This window comes from Atractosteus spatula, chromosome 9 (assembly GCF_055471065.1).
Source record: "Atractosteus spatula isolate fAtrSpa1 chromosome 9, fAtrSpa1.hap1, whole genome shotgun sequence".
NCBI classification, from domain to species: Eukaryota; Metazoa; Chordata; class Actinopteri; order Semionotiformes; family Lepisosteidae; genus Atractosteus; species Atractosteus spatula.
Genome location: NC_142714.1, coordinates 48,442,493 through 48,468,551, shown reverse-complemented (window position 1 = coordinate 48,468,551; position 26,059 = coordinate 48,442,493). Strand labels below are relative to the sequence as shown.

Below are 26,059 nucleotides of genomic sequence, written 5' to 3'. Positions count from 1 at the left end.
ATAACCTTGGTCTTGGGAAGACCCACACCTGCTGATTTCGTTTTCCTGTCTAGGGTTTTCCTTGTTTGGAAAGTGTTTTTTCAAAACAAAGATCGAGACCTTCTGTCATCTCATCTCTGAAAAGCTGTAGTTAAAAAGCAACTACCCCCCCCCCACCCCAACATCTTCAAGTACTCAAAACATGTGTTACAGTAAATTCCAAAAGCATGTCAAAGAGTTTGGTCACGAACAGAAGCAGGTGCACTGAGATCCACACAACCTGGGCTGGAGACGCCTGGAATCTCTGTTCCATGATATGGTTTTTAAAAAACAGGTAAGAAGCCCACTTGAACCTGCGGTTGTTAAGCATGTTAATACATTACCTTAAATATTCAATTCTAGTGAAAACTGACGTGAATATCTTGGCCCATCCGTTGTGTCGTGAAATTACCTTTGACATCCATCAAGCACCTGGAAGCCTCCCTGCGCACATGCTGATGTAAGACCCCATGAAAAACAGAGTACACCAAAGGACAAAACACACGCACACCAGAGATCGAACATGTCAAACATATTTATCTTTATAGAAAAAATAAGTCTCTTTCTTGTTTCCAAAAACAATTTTTTTGTTTCAGTTTTTATGTCCATACATTTACGCGGTAAATATTGAACAAGTAGGCTGTAGCCATGCACCCTCAGTCACTCTCGGGATCTGCACTGTGCCGCTGCTCTGCTGAAGATGGGGGGGGCAGAGCCATGTGAGTGATGGCTGAAGCTCACCATCTGATAGGCGGGGGAGGGAGGCGTGTCCTTGGGAGGGGGGGGCGTGGCCCTCCAGTTTTTTTTTTCCCTCCAGTCTTTCGCTGTAGGGGAAGGGGGATTGGATTGTGCCATTGTGATGTCACTAAGCAGTCTCGGTGGCCAATGAAAATAATCCAGTGATGGTATCAAGTGCCCCATCCATTCTGCCCTGACCTCCCGGAACAGGGCCCGGAGTGTGAACAGCCTGTTTTAGGAGTCCTCAACAGTGATTGGGTGCACTTGGGCAGGAGTAACAGGTGCTGGAGCAGACTGGCAGAAATGTCTCTTTGATTCCACTGGCAAACAAACTACAGTCCCTGGCCAGCGTCCTCATTGCTGGAGATTCCAGTCCAAGGCCGAAACCAAAGCTCTCGCCTCCAGGCAAATGAGGGCCGAGAAATGGAGCTGAATGGCAGCTCTTTAGTTCAGTCCGTCTGTAAAGCTGTGGGTGCTGGGCTTGAGAGTGTGGAGAGAACAGCTGAGAGAGCATGTGGGCCTCATTTGGTGCTCCCTGTGCTCCCACAACCAGCAGCACAACGTCGGCAGCGGGCGTACAGTACAGTTGGCTTCGGAAAGGGGTAGAGCTCCAGGCCACCCCGACACAAAGGCACCTGTGCTAAGCGCATGGGGGGGGTGGGGAGCACAGACAGTCAAAATCCCAAGGATTCACGGATCATTCAGACCAAAGACTTGTGCATTTGTTTTTCTTCTTTTGTTTTGTTTGAGATAGAGATGCAAATTCTTTTTCAACAAAGGCGCCCACAATGGGCCTTCCAAACCTACTGCCTCTGAAATATTCAGGGTAACAATACAGTGGGTGGAGTTTAGCAGCGAACTCAAAAACAAAATAAAACAAAAATAACGATAAAAAAGTTTTTTTTCTTGGTGGGGACCAGAGATGTAATACCAAGTCGTACCATAACGCTTTTTTTTAAAACGCACCGGGGTTATCTATAAGTAAACCATGGGAGTCAAATCACTCCAGTCAACGTCTGTAGCATTCCTGCCAAGACCACTGTCGCAGCAGCCTGGAAGCACTCAGGCTAAATGAGAAGGTCTCACAGCAAGAGGCTCATATAGGCTGTTATTGCCTTGTAGTGCTCCAGACTGCACCTCTCTCTCAGCCCTTCCTCGTTCTGTTTAAAGATCTGCTTTGCCAACAGCTTGCCCACAATTGTCCAACCAATAGCCAACCAGCATGTCAGCATCAGGGAGTTCCCTGTTTGTCCAGAGAGACAGTCCTTCATTCGAGCCGCCTTCAGCAGCCACACATGTTTTGAGGTTTATATGAGCTACTCAAAAAAAAATATTTTTCTTCACTTAACATTAAACTTCACAAACAGGAAATCTTTCCTCCACTTTTCCTTTCTTTAAAAGATTCTCTGGGTGGTCTTGAAGTGTTACAGGTCAGTTGATTTTGTTTAAAACAGTAGATTGGAAAAAATGTGAAGAGCACCAGAGAACGGCGCTTCTCATAGTTGGGTAGGTGTGGGTTTTGTGCTAGGATGCATTTCGAAATTTATATAGGATGTTGGAAGAAAAGCAAACTGCTTAAATACTTTTACATTTTACAGTCAGGGCTTCTCATTTGCAAAAACAAACGGTTTAGCTTTCTAACATCATAAGGAGCTTTATAGCTTATGTAAAAGTGTTATATTTAGTGTTTTTGTTCGAGTACGTCTTCCTTCTGCGTGTCGCTAAAACCTAAAGCCCTGACCTTTGACCTTTCCACTTGTGTCCATCTCACGGCCATTCAGATGGACCATTCTGTTTGTTTTTTGTTTTTTGGTGGTGGGGGGGGAGGGATGGTGCCAAGCCAAAAAGAACAATTTTGGGAAAGAACAATCTCTGAATTTCTTCAGTTTTAAATGCTGCGTGAAATCTCCCGAGTTAAAAAAAAAGCAACCGTTGAGATCCCGGTGACACGAGCACGGTCAGTCACTGTACCGCACAGGTGGCTCGCCAAAAGAAAAAACATAAGAGCAAAACTAACCCCACTCTGTCACATGGTGTCCGGTGCACAATTCTCTGAGCCCCACTTCAGCTTCCATTACAGTCTAGAGATTTATAATAACAATAATAATAATAATTGCACATTACCTGTCACAGCATCACAGCTGTGGCAAAACAAAATAACAGCAAGAGAAAAAACAAACAAGGAAGCGATGCGAAGAGTCCCGTCAAACTAGGCTTGAACAGGCTCCCTGTCCAGGACTAAAGAACGCGGTCTCCCATCGAGATACTGTTCCAACAGTTCTGTATTGCTGAATGCCTCACTCTTCCTCCTCCTCCTCCTCTACTGTTTTCACACTCACACTTTCCCTCTGCGCCCTCGCACTCTCGCGCAGTCCCATCATGCTCTGCTCCCACTCTCGCTCTCCTTCAAGTGCACTTCCCATCTCTTCCCCTGGGGGTGGGGGGGTGGGAGTGGGTTGGGGGAGAGGGAGGGGAAGGTGCGTTTTTCTCTCGCTCTCTCCAACGTGTCCCCCCCCCTCCCCATCATCTCTCGCACGCTCGCACGCACGCACTCACGCACTCACGCACAGACACGCGCGCACCCTCTCCCAGCCTAGGCGATCATGTACTGGGTGATGGCTCTCAAGGCGTACAGGAGCTCCGCCTGCAACCTGGCCTCCATTATCAGCAGGTTCACATGGACCTGGGGGAGATGACAAAAGCCACAGTGAGCTCTCAGGAGAACAAGGCCACCCTCTGTTCCCTCCCTCGGCAGCCAGTTCCCTGACTGACGCCAATATTCACTTGTGACTCAATCAAATGAACTCTCTCCTCCCCCCTTCGCTTGTCTTGTTTTAGGGGGTTTGTAACACCAGTGACACCACCTACAGCAGTGGTTCTCAGTGCTGGTCCTGGTGACCCACACACACACCTGCTGGTTTCTGCTCCAGCTGAGCCCTCAGTGACACAATCAAACCCTCCACTGACTTCAGATCGCTTGCTCCCTGCTCTTCAGCAGCTGGGTTAGAGCTGTGTCTCATAAGGGCAGTGCAATCCCAAACCTGTGACTGGAAGCAAAATGCAAATATTCCAATGAAGCCACTTCTTAGCTCACTTGAGGGCTGAAGTATGTAATGAAGGTGGGAGGGAGTGAAAACCAGCAGGTGTCGGGGTCACCAGGACTGGGGACCCCCGCTCGACTGTGACAAGAATTCTGGAAGTGAGTGTTGTCACACGATTGACAGCGTGCTGCAGGAGTTATTTTTTGATTCCGGTTTTGAACGTGTATATATACACACTGCGCTGCACTTGAAACCACGCCCCCGTGTGGAGAGGAGATGCACCTCGGCTCTGGAGGGGGATCAGCCTCTCGCAGGCGTGCGGCAGGGCAGAGGAGGCGACGCGCCGGCAAGTGACGTCCAGGCGAGAGCGAAACCGAACCAGCGACGCTGGTCACGCGGCGCCGAGGGTGGCCTACCTTCTCTGCTGGTTTCAGTGGTTTCCAGGGCCGGGGGAAGAGCTGGCTTTTGGTTTTGTCAGGGTAGCACGTCACAGTCTTGATATAGAGCTTCAGATTCCTCTCCAGCAGGTGATTCACCTCTCCGTAGTCATAGTCGTCGTACCTACCGGGAAACGGACGCACACAGGCGCGTGGATAAGCGGCAGAGCCCTGAGCAAACGGGGCTGTTGTGGGCCTACCCTTTTCCGGGCCCATTTCCCTGGCCCCGTGAACAAAACACGTTTCCTGCCTGTCTGCTGCAGGTGTTTCGGTTAATGCAGTCCCCAGGGCCCTGGCAGCTGCTCCGCCAGGCAGGCAGACAGAACGCGTCAGCCGCCTGGGGGACTCAATTAAACGCCGCACCGCTGCTACAACTTTTGACACTGATTGCAAACACCGGGGCCGCCCCGTGGGAGAAAAACAAAACGTTAGCGTTTTCAGGAGAGCAGGGAAAACGGGAGAGGGTGGGTTGGTTATGGCAGGGAGGAGGCTAATTGGTCCAGTGTCTTCAGGAGAATGGCTTTTGGCGCAACACTGGGGAGCTAAGAACATGTGGTCTAGTGGATATTTGCGGAGCGTGCTCAGAGATGATCAGCGATTCGGTTTGTTTAACTCAAATGAAAAGCACCCCAGCAGCACACAGCTGCGCATAGACACTGGGGCACCACAGGGACTCGTCTCCCAAAAAACTCGCTAGGGTGGCTCCTTCTCGCTGCCCATCTGTCAGCCTGGCGGGGAGGCTTCGAAATACTTGCACTAAAATAGTGTCCAAAAAGACATACAGTAGAGCCACACAGACATAAGTGCATGTTTAAAAAAATCCCCGACTTCACAAATAAGTTGATGCTGTATCTAGACTTGACACTGCAAGGACGAGCACAGCGGAGCGCAGGTTCAAATCCGAGAGCTTCCGGGTCAGTAAGACTCGGTCAAGGGCTCCGCCAGAGCCGCCGAGGTGTCAAGGTCAAAGGTGCAGGCGGTCGCTCCCGACGGGAGGGTACCTGATTCCGAACATCCAGTGGATGTAGTTCCAGATGGCTCTCTTGACCTCCGACCCCTGACCACCGGACAGCACGCTGTTGGGCAGGCTGGTGACAGTGCGGAAGCGGTCGTCCAGCAGGTGGCCGATGTCCGAGTACAGCCGGTTCACCAGCGAGAAACCATGATCCTCCCAGGAATAGTCCTGTTGCGAAAATAAAAAGAATTGAGAAACGGAGGTAATAATAATAATAATGATAATAATGATAATGATAATGATAATGTTGCTTTATTAGCCCTATACAATTTCTTGCATTAGGAATTTGTCTTTTCACATACCCCAGCTTGCTCTCCATGAGAGACACAGACAGGGAGAGAAGCTGGGGGTCAGAGTGCAGGGTCAGCCATTGTACAGCGCCCCTGGAGCAGTTGGGGTGAAGGGCCTTGCTCAGGGGCCCAAAAGAGTACGATTCCTCTGCCAGCTGCGGGATTTGAACCGGCAACCTTCCAGCCACAGGCACAGATCCTGAGCCACAGAGCCACTGCCCTCTGCCCTCGCCCTCCTGCTCAGTTTTGCTCCATGACTGCACCGTGTTGTAATGTTGCTACCACTGCTACCTTTATCACCTGCTTTACCCAACTATGATAATACCAAACAGACCAAGTACGTGCTTATAAAGGCAATCAAAACACAGCCTCTTCTAAATACCCGTTTGGCCACCAAACAGTACTGCTGTGAAGCAGTAATGCAAAGGACATTCAAACTGAGGGCTGACACAGCTCTGATGCCCATTTCTACGGGGCTCTGGGGTGGCTGATGTCAAACCAAATGCTTTCGCAAAACAGGGGATCCTCACCTGCACCCTGAACACCTGGAAGTGGTCCTCCTCTCTGCGGTCGAAATCCTGATATCCAAACTCGGGGTCCGAGACAAAGCGTGAAGGGTCCGCGCAGCACGGCGCCTCCTCCTCTTCCTCCAGCTCTGCAGACACACAGGCAGGCACTGAGTGCGCGGTACACGCACACACACACACCACCTCCCTGCTCCATAGAGCTTTGTGCAGCAGCTGTGAAAATGCAAGCTACTTCAATCTATCCCCAGATCAACTCCCACTTCAATTCTTGAACTGTGCTCTGGATTAAGGCTGCCCCTATACCTACTTTTATTAATCTGTAATTTTTACCTCTTATTCTAGTACCAAATCTTCCAGGAATGGGGGAGCTACTTTCAGCAGCTCTGGAGATACAGCAGGGGCCCAAGAGCACAGCCCGCTTTGTACCCTCAGTCAGCTGCAGTCTGCACTGCAAAACCTCACAGCAGCCATGTGTTTTGCTATCATTGGCATGCCACAGGCCAAGAATTAAAAAGGATTAATATGAGGAATAATTCATATGCAACATCAGGTGGCCTTACTCCACTATAACTATTTTTACAAATGCTTCGCTGCCCCGTCGAAGAAACTCATAAATCTATCTGCCAAAACACGCCCGTTCGTGGTGGAATGTGAGCGCTGCAGTCATGATCTTAGCATCAGCACCTTTCCCGCTGGTGGGAGATGAGGGCTGCGAGTGATCTCACCTGCAGGGAGGGGGTAAGGGCCGGGTCGGCTGTTGCTTACCTGTGTACAGGAGGGGCTGTGCATTAATCCGCCTCTCGCCGCGTCTCTCCTTCTCCTCCTGGACCCACTGGATTCGCTCCTGCAGACAGCCCCCCTCGCAGCTGGAGTCCAGCGACTGACAACGGAGACAGGTTGCAGTTAGAGGCCCCGCCCTACAGGAGTCGCTATCCCACTTCCCTTTGCGCGGGCCTGGCTCTAAGGCAGGGGCTTCGGAACCCTCCACTGTTGTCATCGCCTACACTGACTGTAGCAAACCCCCTGCCTCTCCTGTAGTGTGCAAACGCTCGTGACACAGTTCGGAGAACCTGTGCACTCCGGAGCAGGCGACGTCGATTTCATCCTTCGGAAGCCACGACTTTTTAAAGAAGTCTGACGCTTGCTTCTGACGAGATCGGGGTGGTTGTTGCCACAAGCAAGCTTGCCGCAGAACTCAACACGTCCCTAACATTCCTATAATCCGCCTCTTAAACCTCTGGTCCATATTTGCGCCCAGGGGGCTGCTGATTATTCCTGCTGCCATCCAAAGTCACGATCCACACCTGGCAGCGGGACGTTTTCAAGTCCAGCCATTCTAGCAGACTGTAATACAAGTTCAGACGCAACCCATGTCTTACTAATAAAGGAGAATGACAATTTAGAGCCTGCTGTGTGCCGTCCCACTCAACAGGTTCAAGGACTGCAGGACTGTGATGGATTTGGAAAGCGTTACACGACACCAGGCTGAGCTTCACGGCATGATCCTCTGTGGATCGCATTACATCGCGTTGTTCTGCATGGACTTGAGGTGCCTCGGCTCAAAGCAACTGGCTGATCGCTTGGGCTGCGTCTGACTTGGCCTCATGGTTTCCGCCATAGTGCGTCAGAACAGGCTGTTTTGGCTCCAGTGCAGTGGTCCGGACTGCACAGCTGGGCTTCTGTACGTCCCAAGTGCAGGACCGGCTGAGGGACAGGTACTAACCAGGGGCTCTTAGCAGTGTTATTCATACAGCTATAATGCTACATACCCTGCTTACTCTCAAGATGCAACCGCACTGCGTAAAGGACAGCTGCTCGGGAGCAGGAACCGGCTAGAGCTTGAATACGAGTTAAAAACAAAAATCTCTCCTTAGTCTTCTATGGAATCTGAAAGGTAGGGTCTGCTGAATGCACACTCTATACTCCCAAACGCATCTTTAATTTTCCAGCCTGCCTACATTACAGCACAAGAGCCGTGATCAGGATGAACGCGTTTGGCTTACCGAGAATCCCTTTATATCAAGAAGTACCCCTACCCCACACATCTCCTTCATTGCTGGGAGTGTGCTTTCCTCTGCTCTTTTGTGTCACGTCTTGTGAAAACCGACCGAGGAAAGTGCCGGCTGGTACTGCCTTTGTTTTTTTGGCGGAGGTGCCGGCGTTGTCAGGCGACGGCGCACTCACCCTGCGGCGGGCGGAGCGCAGCCCCTCGGGGGGGCCGGCCGCGTTGCCGTTGGCCGCGTCGCAGAAGCAGTAGCTGGCCAGGCCGGGGGGCTCGGGGGTGTCCTGCTCCAGGCCCGCCCCGAAGACGAAGCTGGCCAGCGCGTGGCAGTGCGCCAGCAGGACCACGGCCTGCACCAGCTCCGCCAGGGACCAGCACTGCTCGGCGATCTTCAGAAGCGCCTGCGGGAGAGGGACAGCTTCAGACACAACCCCGCACGCCTCCCAACTCCGTGGACACCTTTCTCTTCGTCCCCAGTCCCACAGCGTCAGGCCAAGCCTGGCCTCCGAGGTGTTCTAGAACTTTCTAGAAAAGGCCCTGGGACCTGCAGCTTCTAGAACGGCCCCAGAGACCCCGAGCTTCTAGAACAGCCTAGAAGAGACATGGAGCTTCTAGAACAGCCTCAGAGACCCAGAGCTTCTAGAACAGCCTAGAAGAGACATGGAGCTTCTACAACAGCCTCAGACCCTCCATTTAAAATCTTGGCTTTTTCCTCTGCATTATTAATAATATCTCTCCAGCTTCATCACATCGTCATGCCAATTACTCACTCAGGGAACGGTACAGATACAGGTATGTGCTTCCTATCGTAGGGACGCAACAGCACAGACTAGGGGAGGTTTGAAATGAGTTCAGTTCGTGACCAAAACGGCCATGTCTGGAAGAACGCTGGAGGAGACGCACACACGAGGAGTATTTCTCACAGTGCCCCGAATTACAGCAGCGCTGCAGGGGGCTTTATAGTCCGAGTCAGTTTAGAATTCCCTCGAGCCAGGCCAGATGTAACGACCCCAGGCCGGACTCGGATCTCTACAACATTCCCTTTCCCATGACGGGAGACCCTGCGGACCTGCGTTGTCCTTTCGCTCTTTTCCCATATTCCGGCCGCCGTACCTCGATGTGCTGCCGCGCGGTGAGCCAGGGCCGGTGCGCCAGCACCTTGTTGATCTGGTCCAGGCTGCGCAGCCGCGGGGGGGCGGAGTCCAGGCCCTGCAGCCACACGGGGTCCCCGCCCACCCGCAGGAAGTGGGCGGAGTGAAGAGACACCAAGTAGCGACAGTGGTGCCGGGCAGCAGCCTGCGCGGGGACGACGCAGAGAGACAGACAGGGACACAGGCAGATGGGAATGGTTACTACAGCAGGGTCAGCAACCACACTTCCATAGTCGGCACAATATTAATGCAATGCACCATTACTCGCTACGCATTCTTGTTTGTGTTATGCTATACCCCAGTAAACTTCAGAGGACTGCTGCATGTGGCTCACCATGATGGCAATGTAGTGGCGGTAGTGCAGAGGCAGGGGGCCGTCCATGTGCAAGATGTAGTGCTGTGTGCGCAGGAAGCTCTCCAGGTACTGCGGGTGGTAGCCCATCTGTTGTGTGATTGAGTCCAGGCGCCCCCTGCTGGCCAGGGCCTTCACACACAGCAGCTGGGACCGCTCCTTCTCTGAGCTCATCTTCACCACCTGGCCAGGAGGACACACAGACAGCACCAATCAGCCCCCGCTATCACTGATTAAGCACAACTGACACTGTAGCTCTGCTTGGCATATGCAAAAGCACACTGTGTTCCCACTGTATTCAAATGAGTTAGCCCTGGACTCTTTAAACAAGTTGTAGAGCGCTGCAGTATCTATTCACTTTTTTTCGGTAAAGGACAAAACAATGAACTCTTTGATTTTGTTGTCAAAATGTGAGATGCGAGAAAAACCACACGGGTGCAACTCAAACACTGGAAATAAAAGTACTTTCCAGCAGAAAATAGGACCGCACATCACTTTGCAAATCAACATTCTTCTCTGTGCTCTACAAATCTAGTTAAGTTACAGAAGACTGATGCTGACCTCCTCTTAAAAGAGGACAGCCTCATACCTACCCAACACTAGAAAAGTTTTTTTTTTCTTTTCCTGTGTTTTCTTACACCCATGACAATAACTCAAAAGATTTTTTAAATGGGTTAAAAAAAAACCCTTATTAAAAGCCACAAAACAAGCCTGGGCATCTCCACCTGGTGATAAGACTTTTAGAAAATCTACAGGGAACACTCTCAAATAAAACACAATGACAGCACAAACAAATCTCCTCAAAAGGTTTTATGAAAACAATAATTACAAGACACACACATTCCTTGTTCCTTGGTTCAACAAGCTTTTCACAAGATGAAAGCCTGGTTTTAGTTACTGTTTCTTATTCTTCATATTCTGTTCTTCCTACTGCAGGTCTGAGCTCAGTAATAAATACGTTGACAAGCATCTCAATCTGTGTACTTAGATCAGTGTAGTGCATTTTACTCCCAATGTAATCCCCTCCCTCAAAAAAAGGTGGTTTAGGAGCTTTTTGTGGGATAGTTTGGAGAGCTACCCAAGTGCAGAATACAGGAATGCAAAGACTGTCTGAGCCGAGCCCCCATCTTCCATCTTTGCACTATTCAGTATTGGTCACTGAGTATATACAAAGTGGTTCTGGAGAGCCTCTGTCCTGCAGCTCACAGGACAGCCACCGAAGTTCACACCTCCTGGCCCTGGAGGGCTACCATGCCTTTTCATTTTCATTTCACCCCGGGCTCTTAATGACTTTATCCGAATCGGCGGTTCGTTTCATCGGTCTGTTTGATCACTGGTTCTGGATCTTTACTCCCTGAGGCTACCCATAAACCCCCGCAGATCCTCCAGCACCGCCTTCAACAGTCACTACGACTGGACCTGGAGAACCTGACCAGTTCGTACTAATTAAGCAAATCAATGCTCTTAATTAAGGCAGTCGGGGCCCAGGAGGACAGGACGAGGCTGCAGCTGCAGGGCTGTGTGTGTGTGTGGGGAAGGGTGCAGTCCTGGCTGGTAGTGTGGCGTAACCATTGCCAGAGTCTAACCAGGAAGTCTGCGAAGATTCCCACCGTCTCTAAGCTCGCGTTCTGCGCGAGGTATGACACGTGCGCCGAATTTGTACCAGTACCAGTTCCATTGTTCCATTGTACCAGTACTGGTTACATATGGCAATAAAGTTCAAGTTCAAGAATTTCCCACTGCAGCGTTCCTGTTGAAGCACCAGTTACACAAACCCCGTCTAAAACCCGCCTGTCGCTCCCGATGACGTCGTGCTGTCAGCACCCGCTGCCCGGCATCGCGGGGCGCACATGGGAAGGGAACAGCCTCTGTGGATGCTGGGAGCCAGCATGCTTGCCAATTCACTTCCAGAAACTTTCCTCTAGAACACCAGCTTTTCGCAGTGAATCCTGCACGAAACCAGCCAGCTGAAACACCCGCACCCCGTCCATCGCGACGGCCCAAAGCCACTGTTTAATCAATACCAGAAATAAGGCCCCCTTTCCCCCCCCCTCCACCACAAAACGGCTGGAGCCGCTTTCCCTCGTGCCCCGTGAACGAGCAGGCCAAGCCCTGCTCCCCTTCGAAACACAGGAGCCACGACCCAGTCATCAACCCCCCTTGGGGTCTAGATTTTCAAACAGGACCGACGGAGAGCTGGATGATCAGGGCCCTGGCAGCTGTCGGAGCTGTCTGAAGGAGGAGGATGAGATCCCCCTGGATTAAGCGGCAGAAACGCCCCCTACCTCTCCCCCCAGCACTGTACAGCAGACGGCCGGGGGGATTAGAGACGGGTTTAGGTTTGAGTTAGGCGACCTCCCTCTCTCTCTTTCTCCCCCCGACAGCTCTTGCGTGAGGAAGCAAACTGGCCACAGCTGCTTCCTGGGAGAGTGACAGACACCCAGGGATTAAAGGGGAACGCGCAACGCTGCTTTTATATTTCAGGGGTAAGAAAGAATCGGTGTTCTCTCTAACCCCGAAAAAAAAAAACAGCATCTCAATCGCAAACGATGAGTGCATTGTAAACCACCATGAAAGGACGATGTACACTGTAATGTTTAAAACCTCCAATTTACATCACAAAATAGAAGGCATTCCCAGGTACGCGCAACGCCATATTGCCTTCAGTGCCAGCAATTCAGAACAAGTTAACAAAACTTCAGGCAAGGTAATGTGGCACTACTATATTTTAAACAAGCAGGCTTCTTTTAAACAGAAATGGTGCTCTTGACTTCCGAGATGTTTATTTTCGACAAATACTGCTTGCTTGTTGACTCTGCATGCTGATCACTTTGGAACATTTCTGCTGTGAAATATCTGCTGCACAACCTGTACTTATTCACTCGTACATCACCTTACATCAGTCATTACAGGGACTAGTGAGCAGGAAGGGCCGGTTTTACCAGCGGTTTGTGACAACATGGCGACCGTACAGTACCTTCACATAGTTCACGATTTTGTGCTTAATTAGGAATAAGTAAAAACTTGCCACACCGTCAAGTAAATTATACTGTGAATGAAGTGTAAATCGGTCTGAGAAATTGGGACTGCAGTTTCCCTTTCATGCAGGAGGGACTGTTGGGACAGCGGCACAGAGAGAGCGAGAGAGGAGAGTGAGAATAATCTGGGGTTCAGACCGTGATCAAGGGGAGAAAGAGATAAAAACAGGGGGGGGGCTTCAACAACACAACTGCCCCATGCTCCCACCACTCTTTGTGTAAAGAAGTGCTTTAGCAACCGAGACTAATGCAAAACGGGAGAAGGGAAAGGATGGGGGAGGGAGGGGAAGCAGAGGCAGAGGAACGTGGAGCCGGGGGGGAGAGACCCGGAGCCCTGAGAGGGAGGCAGAAACATACGAGAGGAGGAAAGAGGTGAAGGGGGTTGAAAAAATAAATAAGACCAAGGAATAAAAATACTAGCGACAGTCGATACTGAAAGGATCCAGAAGGGCAGGAGGGAGGGGGTGAGAGTGTAATAGGATCCTGAGAGTTGGGGTGTAAATCAGAGTGCCGGAGAGAGGGGTGGGGTACCCAGCTGGACGTGGGGAGGGGGGCATGGTCTAGGTTTGCCAGCTCTGCTGGAGTTGTCCTGGCTGGGGCTCAAAAACAGTCATGCTGCTGGACTCCAGGCCCAGCTGCTCCCCCTCGCTGGGCTGCAGTCGAGCAGGCAGGTGACCAGCCAGGAGATGCCCCTTCTGTCCTCCTGCCGGCCACGGGCTCCCGGGGCCCCGAGAGGGGTGTTACCGGCCCCCACCGCGAACGGTAGGCAGGCAGCCGTGGCAAGCTTCACCTGCGACGGAGGATCACACATGCAGCGCTCTTCCGCCTGGCCTGCTCTGTCTCCGTGGGCATTTGTGCGCCTGAGCCAATGACGGCTCCATTTTGCCCGCGGGTTGGAAGACGCTCGTGCTGTAGGTGAGGGCAGTACGAGCCGCTTCAGCTGTGAAAACTGGCACGGCCGCTCGCACCCGACACCAGGAGGCGGAGTGCCACCACAGCCACCGCGGGCACCGCCCCCCCCTCCGCCACGCCGCGCGGTCCGCACGCCACCCACGCCAGGCGGACGACTTCCTGCCACCTGCCCGCCCCCCCGTCTGCGTGGCCACCCAGCTGGCGCGGCGCGGCGGGCGCCCCGTTCGAACGGCCCGCGCTTCAAGCTCGTTGGCGACCGGGCGCGAGCAGGAGGCCCGGCTTCTCTTCTGTGGAACGAGCCTCTCTTTCATCTTACCTAGCAAGCAAGATCAACAGGAGGAAATCTATCCAACCCACAGAGGAAGAGGGAGGGGAGGTGCTTTTTTCTATTTAAAGAAGAGTTTGGCCAAGCAGAGACGTTTCTGCAAATTCAGCTGCTCATTTAGCTCGGACACCCGACTGCGAGCATCTCCAGCCACAGACGAGATCCTGATATCAGTGCCCCTGTCACATGCTTCGTTGCCAGTCAAGTGTTCCTAAAGAACAAGCCCCCAAAAAAGTAAGATTTCGCCCCCCGCCGCCGTGCGCTGGGGCGGGCAAGCCTGCTCTCACCCCTGGTGCCTGCTTCGGTCACTCCTGCTGCCACGCTTTGATCTCGCTGGGGGAAGGAAGGGAAATTTAACAATTTTGTGTGTGTGTGTGTGTGCACGCAGGGGGGTGGAAGACAGGCAGGCAGCAGGTTTGTCCTGTGTAGCACGAGCAGGGGTTTGAGTGGGCTGACCCACTTTTGTCTCTCAAGGAAAACAGCCGCAGAATCTGGCGGATATTTATAGTCAGATGCACATGTGTCTTGTCACTTTATCTGCCCGCTGCCACATCGCTGTCATTCCCTCTGCCCCTCGCTTCCCGACCCCCACGCTGCCACTACCGACTGGAAACCTGAGTACTGAGAGGGAGGACAGCTGGGCCAAGCCTCTCTCACACACACACACACACTACCGGTGTAAAGCTTTCAAAACTCGACACGGGAAAGGCACGCACTCACGGCGATGCGGCTGTCAAGAGGACCGGGTCTGCAGAAATACGCACTTCTTTACACAAAGGGTGGCGGGAGTATGGAACGAGCTACCCAGCTGTGCTGTCAAAGCACAAAGAAGTGTCTGGATAAGATCCTGGGATCAGAAAATTACATACTACCAACCACACTTCAGGAGATAAGTGGCCCCTCTTGTTTCTAACTTTTATGTTCTTTTGCAACCCAATAAAAAGGTGGGAATTGTTTTAAACTTCACTCAACATTTTGCAGTCTGAAATCCACTGCTCTGCAAGATCAGGAAGCACTTGAACTCAGATGATTACATCACTGAGGGCCCTGCTCAGGAGCTGGAGCACACACCCTGTGGGTCAGGGTCTCGGTCGTCTCTGGACTGCTCGTTTTGTTTGTGCCGGGACGGGTGAACGACCCAAGAACAGTCAGACAGATGGGGGTGGCTTGAACAGCTGTTGCTTGAAGCAACAACCCCGGCTCCAAGCTGAATCACCCTCATACTGCTATGTGGAAAAATGGAGAGAAATTAATATCTTAATACACAATTAGGAGCTTTTGGAACAAAACACTTGAGCATTATGACCCCCTCCCCCCTTAACAATACCTCAGAACATGTGTCATGTCTCAAAGCTTCAAATCTGTGGGCTGAGTAGTACAACACACTGGCAGTACAACAGCAGCTATGGTCACTGGCTCCTCTGCAGCAGACACAGGAAGAAGATCATGTCTAGCTAAACAGCGTCTCTCCAGAGCACAGCTGTGCCATCTAACCACAGCCCTGGCGTTCCACCACAGCTCTGCCAGGCACAACCCTGGCCTTCCACCACAGCCCTGGCGTTCCACCACAGACCTGCCCGGCCCAGCATTGACGTTCCACCAGAGCCCTGGCATTCCAGCGCAGCCCTGGTGTTCCACCACATGCTCTGACCAGCGCAGCCCTGGCGTTCCACCACAGCCTTGCCCAGCACTGCCCCAACACCCAGTGGCCAAGGATCAGGAGGATGGTTCTGTTGAAGACCGGTTTCCTGTGCAGCAGGAAAACCACAGCAGGTTTGCAATGCCACTTCCGCCAAGGCCATACATTAAAGTTTGGTACACAAACAGCAAGCAGGGACACTGTACAGGAACACTGGTACTTTCTGGGCATGGTTGAAAACACACACCCTCAGGGGAGAAAGAAAAAGTAAAAGAACCCAGAATGCTTTCTTTTTGAGGCAGAATAGCTGCTACGTTCCAGAAACCTCCCAGCCAATTCAACTGGCTATTTTACATTCCTCCCAGAATAAAATACCCCCAGCTTCATACAAAGCAAAGAACTGCAAAGAGACAGACAACCCATCATTCCCCTGCCTCTCAAAATCTAAGCAAGCAGGCTACAGCCCAAGGCCAGAAAGAACCACCTGAGAGAATGGTATGTGGGAAATATATACGGATCTGCATTTCTTACAATGCATCCATCTTTTTGAATTTTCAAATCAACAATCAGCGCCAGATGCACTCTGCTACCCCACAGCGAACAATGCAGCAGTTCTTTTGGATTTTGCCTTTAAAAGATATAAATCCTCCATTCCTGATCGCAAAAACACTCCGTGTGTGCATGATCTGGTGACAGCCGGCCAGAAGCCCGACAGGCTAAAGGCCTTTTTTTAATCGCAAACTAAAAACAAGGAGAAAAATGAAAACAGGTTTTCAAGACGGGGTGAAATGCGTTATTGTTCCTCGAGGGGAAAAGGTCAATAAAACCTTCCTCCAGCAGCATCACAGGATGTTGTTTTTTTTAATAACTTCTAGGCCCTCTGCCCCTGCAGACATCTGAGAGAGAGATCTGGGGACTCTGGTTATCGTGACAGAGCTAGTGGCGGTCGGAGGTCATTGTCTAGTGCTTCCCAGCTGCCTCTTAATACCAAGCCTGTTCATCTCCCCAGCTCTGCCTCTAATTAACCTGCCTCTTTCCAACACAAACGCCTTATTAAAACAACCTCGTTTATCCTGCTCACAAGCAGCTGGTTGTGTCTGTTGTGTTTTCTCGCTCTCAGGAAAAACAGCAGTGTGGAGTGTGGAGCTCAACAAGAGATTAGGGGACCTGCCTGCTGAAGACACACCCCCCCATGCACAAATCCTACAGTGCATTAAAGTAGAGCACTAACCTTGCGATGCCCCACAGTAAAGGTTAAATGTTAAAGGTTAAAGGTCATTATGGGAAAAGGACACGGTCACACTACTGGTTTACCATGATAAGCTTTTATGGGGGTTCAGACCAGTTAGGGAGAAGTTACTGCCAAATCATTGGAAAAAAGAACATTTTATTCAGTCGCACAATTTGCCAGCACAGGGGATGATGGGGTTGGGAACCTAAATTTATTCTTCACACTTACATTCACTTACAAAGAGCATCATTCAGTATGTCACAACCCTGTGCAAAAGCCTGAAGAAAATGCTTTCTTTTTAATTAAGAAGGTTTTGAGGAGAGCTTGTCTACAGGAGAAAACCTCCATTCTTTAACACAGTGGTCCACCTCTAGGTTAGGTTCCATGTGTAAAGACAGCCTCGCTGAGAAAAGAATTTTACACCAAGAGTTGCAGGGGTCTGGAACAAGCCCCCTGGTGTCTAAGCCACTTCAATTGCAACTGAACAACCGAGTGGGCTAGAAGGGCTGAGCGCGCTGCAGACTCTATTTTCACTGCGTCTTAACGGCGCAGGCTTATACATTTTTGTCGTGCCTTTAAAGTTATTAAAAGTTTAAAGTTTGACTTCAGGACACCTATATGTTCAGGGCTTTAGCCACCTACACCCCTCTGAAACCCCCCTTTTCACCAGTTTAGCAACAACAGCGTTTGATCCTTAAGGAAACGACACTCCAAGACTCAGCTGCCGGTGGCCGCAATGCCAGGGGTCTGACCTGTACAACAGCGGCAGACACACTGACCGCTGGGCTGTTTTCCTCAGTGAAGCGGCCTTTTTCTTTTCAAGCACGAATAGACTGGAGCTGCATCCTGAATCTAATTTGAGAACAGCAAAAGCCCTTGCTGCATGTTTACACCAACACTATTTGCCACTTTAGGCTTGTGCACACAACTGTTTTTAAAACATGACAAACCAACCACACCCCCCCCTCTTTTCCCCCAACAGTGAAGTGGTTGTTTTCCTGTTACAACAGGGAGGGGGGTCAGGCGGGTCAGTGCTTCACCGCGGACGTGTCACCACGAACGTGCGTTGCCTTGCTCTCTCACATGCCCGGGCACATCGGGCAAGCGCCATGCAGCCGAGACCCAACAGCACTCATGACACGGCTCCTCCGGCTGCCAGGAAATGACATCACAGCCTGCAAACCTGCTGCCCCCGCCAACCTGAGAGTGAGTCTCGACTAGCTTCTGCAACGGTTTCCGTTCCCAAAACTGAAAGGCTTTTTTCGGCAAGGCGGGGAGAGAGCGCAGTCAGAGAACCTGTGCTCTCAGCTATCGGGCTCAGCAGGGACACAGAGGGATGAGCAACTCCTAACGCAGCACACCTCATCCCTTACTCCTGCAGGACATCGCAGGACAAGGCTACCAATTGAAGATTGTCTCTGTAATTTATAAGAGTTAGCAATCATTCTTATTTTGTTTTGTGAATGTTTTTTTTTTAATGGCATATTGTTACCTTCCAATCAATAGCCTTTGGCACCTGGTATCTTCTGTTCTACTCATTTGTGCATCCACGATACAAAGCCTAGCTCATTAAAGCTGGCCCTTATCTCTGATGCTTCGGACACTGCTCAGTCATTTGTCGTTTGATGGCAATCTCAAACTGGCTTTGGCTGCCTCTGTCTTCGAAGAACCCCCATCAACACACAAAAAGAAAAGAGGCCAGGGTGTCTCTGAACACAGTGTCACAATGAGACAGGTGGCTCAGGTATGGGCATCACAAAGTCGGCTCCCCTCGTCTCCACAAGCGCCAGCAAGAAGGGAAATGAAGGGGTTACGTCCACCACAGAATGCTGGTTCTGGGAGAAGTCCGTTTTTTTTCCCCCAACGCAAAACAGCGAAAGGGAAAGCGCAGCACTGAGCTCTCTGAAAGCCCGACGCGGACCTCGGCCGATGACACTATCCAGTGTTTTTCCACTCCGGTCCCCTCCCTTGCTGCTGTACCACCCTCTCCTGAACCCGAGCCTGAAACAGCAGGACAGGGGAACGAGTTACAGATGTTGCGCAAGGTGCGAGGGAAGAGCTCAGCTCCACACGAGCTCACCCACCGATACAGCTGTTAGCCTCTGCTCTCTCTCTTCAACACAATGCCTTTTTCACTGTTGTGTTACTTTCTCTCACGTTAAGCCCCCAGGATACGGTCCTGCTGTGCTACCTGGAACTGTGCCTCCACAATAAAGTCGGTGCATATATACGGTACAAGCCAGTCATTTTCCGATTCTTAAACAAGAATTTTCCACTGAAATGGAATCGCTTTTTACAGAGAATCCTCAATCAGAAAGTAGCCCTCTGCCTGTATGTTGTTCCCCCCCCCCCGACTTCCTCTGCAAGCAGACCCTTTCATCAAATACCTCTTTCACAACAAACCTCTTGTGGAAATATTATGACCGCAAACTGTCTGCAGAACCCAAGAACAAGGGTACTGTAGAAAAAAAATGACTCATTTCCACAGCATGCTGTACAGTAATCAGGTGCACCTCAGCAATTTAATGTGGAAATAAATAACAGGATCCTGAGCCCATTCAGAGATTCAATATCTGAGCTGAAGATTGGAAGGGCAGCGTCTACAGAGTGAAGCACTTAGTCAAACAAACAGGCCGAGTTCTCCTTGGCAGCCAATACTGCAAGCACCGCTACGTGCAAAATACCCACAAAATACAAAGCCACAAAAACAATTTCCCTTCACCACCGGGGGCGGATTTAAAAAGCACGCAGACTGCGGGGTGAAACGGTCACCCCCAGGGGGACCCTCTCGATGAAGACGCAGTGGCCGGGCTAGGAAACTTTTTTCACTCTCAATAAAGAGACGCGGAGACGGCAGTCAGCGGAGCGGGCGTCTTCGAAAGGGAGAACGCAGAGGGTGGTCGCCTGCAGTTCGAAATTTTGCTTTAAGACGCAGAAAGAAGGCGAGCGCCGACACGGAGCTGGACCGGCACGACACGGTTTTCCTCTCTGCCCGCCCGGCCGGGTGCGTTGACTTCGGGGAAGCGTTGCTCAACAGGCAATTCCCTCTTTCCAGGTCGGGGTTCGAGGGGAGGGGGGTGAAGAGCTGAGGACGCCGAGGGGAAGCCCTGGCCAGTCTCAGCGGGACGGCCGATCTGCTGCCTTTCCCAGCTCACGCAGCAGGTCCGCTCGTGCCCAGGGGCCCGGCTCTCCGAAGCACCCAGACTCGGGGCTCTTTCCCCATACGCACTGCGGCGCCCTGCCACGAGAGCAGGGCAGCACTGCCAGCGTGCACGACGACGTGCTGCAAACTACCAAGATCGAGCTGCACGACACCACCTCCTCCTCCTCCATTACACTGGGTTTACGTTTTGCAGCAGTGCAGGCAGCAGACAGGTACTGCCTGGGGAAGCACAGCAAAGGGCACCCAGCAGCACCCAGATGGTCGGACAGACAGGTGCCAGGGCTCGGCCCTCGACGCAGCCTCACGAGAAGCAGGCCAGTCCTGCGAGCTGCCCCGCCATTAGCTGTGCAAAACCGGACATCTTTGTGTTTTTCAGGCTGTTGAAGAGCTGGCGTCCTGGCCCTGGGATTCCACTGCCTCGGGTCATTCCAAGCACGGCCTCCCTCGCCAGCGTTGCAGGATAACAACAGGCTGGACTTCGGGTGCGCTCCGTCTTCTCCGGGCGGCGGGGTGCAATTAACCCCATGGGGAGTGGAAATGCTGACGTGGCCCTGCCTGCCCCTCCAGCGACCCGTCCGGGAGCTTCCACTGGAGAAGCTCGGTCCCCAATTCTTTTTTTTTTTTTGGTGGGGGTGCAGAAGAGTGGGCCACCGCACTGCCAAGACGCTGGGGACTTGCCGTGTTCACGGTGCACCCCCTCACCCATCTACCGGCAGGTTTCCATGATCAGCCCAGTGCGGGTTTCCAAATGTTCCGGCTTTTCTGGGCCTCCCTGAGCGCAGCAGCAGGGGAATTCAGTTCAACTTCCCATGCGAAGCCCCTGTCAGCTGATAAAGATTTCATTTTAGCACTTGTTATTTTTAAAGCTTTTTTTGGTGTGCGTGCACGCGCGTGTGTGTGTGTGTGTGTGTGTGTGTGGTGGGGGGGGGGCCAAGTGTGTGCGTGCGGACTAGGAGAAGGGGGGAGGGAGTGGACGAGGGAATGAGAGGCGCTCTGCTCTCGAGGAAGGGAGGGGGAGAGTCGTCCCTGGTGCACAGAACAGGACTGTGGCACCCTCACAGACGAACGGCACCCACTGGCCAGCGAGAAGCAGGTCTGCATGGCTCGGTCTGGATAAGGACACTCCTGCGTACTGCCTGCTCGGTCCCCCCAAGTCCCAGCGCTGGGAAAAGAAAAACTTATTTCAATGCAGATAAAAATATTGTGCTGCTTTGTCCACCTTTCTCTGCTGCTCAGTCTGAAATTCCTTTGCAGGCGTTAGTTATCTCCCCCCCCCCCCGCCCACAGACACCATTCTGAGGAGGGCAGAGCTGGTCGAGATGACGTCACTCATCTGCCCTTTCAAAAACTGCAATAAAAGAACTTCTGGGAATGAAATTCATTTTCCTCTATCGCATTGGCCGCGCAAAACCGCCTGCATCTCCGAAAAAGGCTGCCGATGGCGTAACGCCAAATGAAAGAAGGAGAGATGTGAAAGAAAAAAGACTCGCCGAGAAAGATTTTTTTTAATCCACGAGTGTCATTAAAAGAATGTTTGCCCCAATGCTGCCGATTAATGGGGAGTTTTACAGATCAAGGAACACAGGAATCAAAACTTTAATGCCCAAGTTACTGTACTTTATTACAGCACAGTCTGAGGGGGAAAAAAAAGTGTAAAAGATCAAAAGAGCTCACTCACACCCCCCTTGCTAACAGCTTTCTCAGCCACTGCAGGACAGGAAAGAAGGAGACCAAAAAAATGAAGAAATGAAATATTGATGAATAATATCAACAAGGGGATTTAAGAAAAACAGGAAAGCAGTCGAGAAACACAGCACAAGAAGCTGGCAGATAGAAAGGGGAATGTTCGATTAAAACACTCGCGTTTGTAAAAGGGTCTGATCACGTTAATTAGGGGGGGAAAAACACCCAGTAATGAAATTCCTCTATTGTTCTTTCAATCTGAAAAATCGCAGTAAACAAGTTCGAGCGCCAGGAGCGCCCCCCGTCGGTGATCTACCGCACTGCACCCAGGAGTGGAGAAAAACAACTTTGATTGGCAGCATCCAGCATCACAGCACAAAGACGGCGAGAGATCCTTATCCAGTTTGCTCTAAAACATCCACGACCACGGAGAGAGGAAAGGCGAGTGACAGCTCCCCATCTCTCGGGAGGACACAGCGGGCCACCCCGCACGGCACAGATGCACAACTCCAGCCCAGGACTGCTGCAACCACGACCTCTACACTTATTTCGTGGACCTTTATTCACAACACCAACACCACCCCACCACCACCTTACTTCAACGACCACCACAAGCGACAAAAAAAAAACTCACACGAGTAACAAAACGGTAACCTTGAGTGACAATCAAGTCTGCCCGCGACTCTTACACCCCAGGAATCACGACCCGACTGTCCATGATCATAGGACCCAGTGAAGACGTACTGTAGGAGCCGTCCCTCCTCCGGAGCCGCTGTAGTCAGGGGGGGACTGGAAAGTCCAGGGATGTTTAACAAGATACAAGGTACGAAAGGCATTAGTTTCTTGTGCAGCGGTAGGAATACGACTGGCAATCCGTCACTTACATTTGCAACAAAAGCGTTAAGGAAAACAACAACAACAACAACAACAACACATCCCATTTTGGTCTGAATGCTTATACATAACTGGCACAATCTTCCGTCTCTAGCAGCACTACGCACGGTCTTATTGCAAACGATTGGACTCGTGAAGATCCGCTCTCAGCCTAAAACAGCTGATGGATCTGTTCTTGCCTCCTCAAGTTTCAGACCGTTTCCTAAACGTTTCCCATCTGAATCCCCGGTTACAGAATGTAGACCCGCACACAACTCCAGGAATGGATTCAACATCCTTCAAGAAAGTATCCCTTATACATTTATCACATAACTTTAAAATGCTTGCTCGGTGGGGAGGATAATTAATATTTCATAAGCTAATTACTAATTACAGTCTGTGGTTGGTCATGCATTGAAAAGTTTCCGAAAGCAAAGATAAACGGAGGAGGGACGTGTTTTTGTACTGTCCTGGCGAGGTATAACGTTATTTTGCATATCGCAATTCATTTTCTTATGCTCTTTTTTTTCCCCCCTTTGCTGCTGAGCTACCACCTTAACGTGTTTCTGTAGGAAAAACAGTAAATACGAGACGTCTTTTATGGTCGACAATAAGGGTAAAAGGACGGCATGAGGTACAATAACACCGCGTTAAGAAAAATATACAAAAGAGACATGAGTGTCGGAACCCCCAAAAATTGTTAAAAGCCCCCCCTCCTTTCAAAAAGACTTAAGGACGGGCGCTACGCAACTGTCACCTCTTCGTCAAGAAGTTATTAAAAATGCGAATCGCTCTCGTGCTGTTAAGAGGATGCATAACCACCTCGGAACCAGAATTAAAAAAAAACAGCAGCAGCAGCAACAACAGCACCAACTGATTTCGGTCCATCGAATGAATGAAAGCGACAAGACTGGCCAACTTTTCCCTGCACAACTTGTTTTTCTAAAAGCCGAGGATGAAGAAGAAATGAGGTCCGCTCGTTAGCAGTCACCTTTCTCGCTTATATTGTGCAGAACTGGGGCGACACGGTACCTGGTTCTGGACTCGCTGGCACTGGTTTCCTATGGGGTAGTCCATTTTCTTCGTACAGATGATCATTTTCTTGCTCAGTGCATTGATAGGGGGGGGGGGGAGTCTGGTCTGGTCCGCTCTCTCTGATGTTCACCAGCTAACAAAGAAGAGATCGACAAGTCCGGGCATAAAAAAAAAAAGACCCAAGAGTGACAGGTCCGCGGCGGGCTCAGCCAATCCGGGGAGGGCGGGGGCGGGACAGGAGGCCAGGGCTCAGGTGGGAGGGAGCGCAGCCAATCAGAGCTCAGTTACGGGAGCGTTTCGGCCCGAGCCCGTGACTGCCGGCCAGAGCCAATCAGAGGGAGCGCCCGGTGGAAAATTACCTGTCAGTTTCCGAGCTCCGCCCCCGCCCGCTACTGCCGCAGAAGGCTCAGGCGCAGTGTGTGGAGACAGAAATGAGACCCCCCCCTGCGAGCACGGAGAGGGCGGGGGGATTGATTAAAAAAAAAACTGGTGCTTTTTGAAAAGCTGTGCTGCGTTTTTTTTTTTTGGACGATCCGAATGGTGTTGCTGTGTCTCTGCAGAGAGATGTTATTGTAGCGGGTTTTAAGATGGCAGATATCCTCGAAACCGTTTGCTGAAGGATTCGTGTTTTATGATGATACGTGGTTACTTGTCAACACAACACAAGGGGGGTATTATTACACACAACAGTTTGGCGATTCAGAAGTCTTCCAAGAAGCTGTCTTAACTTGATTTGTTCGGATTTTGGCTCTGCGTTACAATGGCAAAGCCTCTGAAACTGAAAAGAAATAACTATTTTTATCATTTTGCATGACACTTGATAAGTAAACATTGGAAAAAATAATGCCAAACAGGAATTGTTTGATCCGCAGCATGAATTAAACGCCTTAACATTTTAAAATTTTAAAATTTGCACAGAGCAAAAAATAAACATAAATGACCATTGATTGACCATTGATATAAATAAATGCATATTTCTGCAAATAATTCTAACATAAATGCTAGTCTTCTGCACGAGTATATGCATCTGGCCCTTCTGGCATGATGTCCACCTTGGAACTGCCTAGTGGTGTGTCGCACGCATATTGCTCATTTTAATGTGACAGGGCCCCAGATGAACAAGCACATACTGACAGAGAGAGGAGCAGAGGAGCTCAGTTCAGGACAGAGGCTGATGATGGTGATGGGTGCTGAATGAGGATGCTATTTAAAAGACGAGCTTCACCTTAAAACCCATTCGGCTACCCTGTCTTCCAAACGGCAATTGTTATGTGCTGACAAACTCCAGTGGAAAATTACAAGGCAAGAAAAGAGACGGCAAGAGGAGAAGGGGGCCTGGTAGTTAACCCTTTCCTTTCTAGGCCTGGGAGAAAAAAAACCTTCATGCAATTTTTCTCTCTTCTTTCCCCTCCAAACGGATTGGATTTCAAATTACTTTAAGACACATTTAGTTTAAACATTTTTTTTTGTTGTTGAGACACATAGCTAGTCTCTTAATTTAAGAAGCCTGTGCAGTGTGATGTCAACCTTTGCATAGGCAGCTACCTATAAACTCTAAAAAACCTACTGCCCATTAAAACTAGCCTTTTTTACCCAGAGGTGTCACAATTGTAGTGTAAAAAAAGGGGGAAAATGCCCCTTTGTCCTTTTATATTATTTAAGGATCATCACAGCTTTGAAAACAAAACATTAAATAAAAACCGATTAGTTCTGATGCTGACAGCCTTATAGACTGATGAAGACTCTGGATTTATTTATGCATTTCATTTTATCTGCAAACAAATAAAACCTACAGGAACTCGCTAAAGGAGGGCTCGCACCCCGCCACGCTCTGCCTGCTGTGCTCTAACAGGGGCACGGAGAGCTGCAAGCCGGGATCAGGCACGCTCCCAGAAACCGGCACTGGAAACCGCACCCTCTGTGGGGGTTCAGCTCGCAGACCCCCGGACGAGACAGATGCGGATCTTCCTGTTGCCGTTAAGCATTGGCGTGGCCCCGACCTCCATCCTACTCGCTTTCAAAAAAACAAGCCGCTGGTTTACGGAAAGCAAGGCCCCGGGCCAGACGAGCCGGTGGGCAACCGCAGCAACAGGGCGCCGCGTTTGCCAGGCCTGAGCCAGCCGACCTGGGCCTGTAGCGCCTGCGTGCGCAATCCTCAGTCAGGCGGCACTGCGCATGCAAAGCAGCCAGAGCTTCCTACCGCACAGCGAACCCGAGCTGCCTCTGCCTTTGTTATTCTAATGCTGTTTTTTTTTCTACTGTGCTGCCACGAGATACTAGTTCGCCCACACCCCCCCAGGCATGTGGACCCGTTCCACAAAATATTCCCTTTTAGATCCTGCAATACAAGAGGGGACCGAGTGGATGAAATGCGTTGTAGTTCTGTGTGTCATTACAGCCCCCCCCCCCGGAGAAAATCCAGCCCTGAGGATCTGTTAAAACAGACTGCTGGATTCGCAAAACACTGGAGCAACAGCCAGCGTTTCCGAGCCTCGTCCGTTTCTCTGCCCCCCCAGTGTTTTTACAACAGTTGCGTGTGCACCAGTGCGTGATCGCTGGGAAAATGGTTCCCAAGATTCCAGCTACAAA

General features: G+C 50.9%; 1 protein-coding gene across 2 annotated transcripts; it reads right to left on the bottom strand.

Annotated features, from left to right (window-relative positions):
- Positions 1 to 537: 537 nt before the first annotated feature.
- On the bottom strand, positions 538 to 23,636 carry sesn4 (sestrin 4). 2 transcript variants are annotated; one of them, XM_088924796.1, is made up of 9 exons: positions 23,468 to 23,636; positions 9,554 to 9,754; positions 9,182 to 9,364; positions 8,251 to 8,469; positions 6,832 to 6,946; positions 6,070 to 6,194; positions 5,236 to 5,417; positions 4,214 to 4,358; positions 538 to 3,439 (listed from the first exon to the last, which is right to left on the bottom strand). In XM_088924796.1, the coding sequence occupies exons 1-9, from the start codon at positions 23,531 to 23,533 to the stop codon at positions 3,350 to 3,352; spliced, it is 1,326 nt and encodes a 441-aa protein (XP_088780922.1). In that variant the 5' UTR covers positions 23,534 to 23,636; the 3' UTR covers positions 538 to 3,349. The 2 variants fall into 2 exon arrangements, with proteins under 2 accessions (XP_088780922.1, XP_088780923.1); XM_088924797.1 differs by lacking the exon at positions 23,468 to 23,636 and adding an exon at positions 22,197 to 22,265.
- Between the last annotated feature and the right edge of the window lie 2,423 nt (positions 23,637 to 26,059).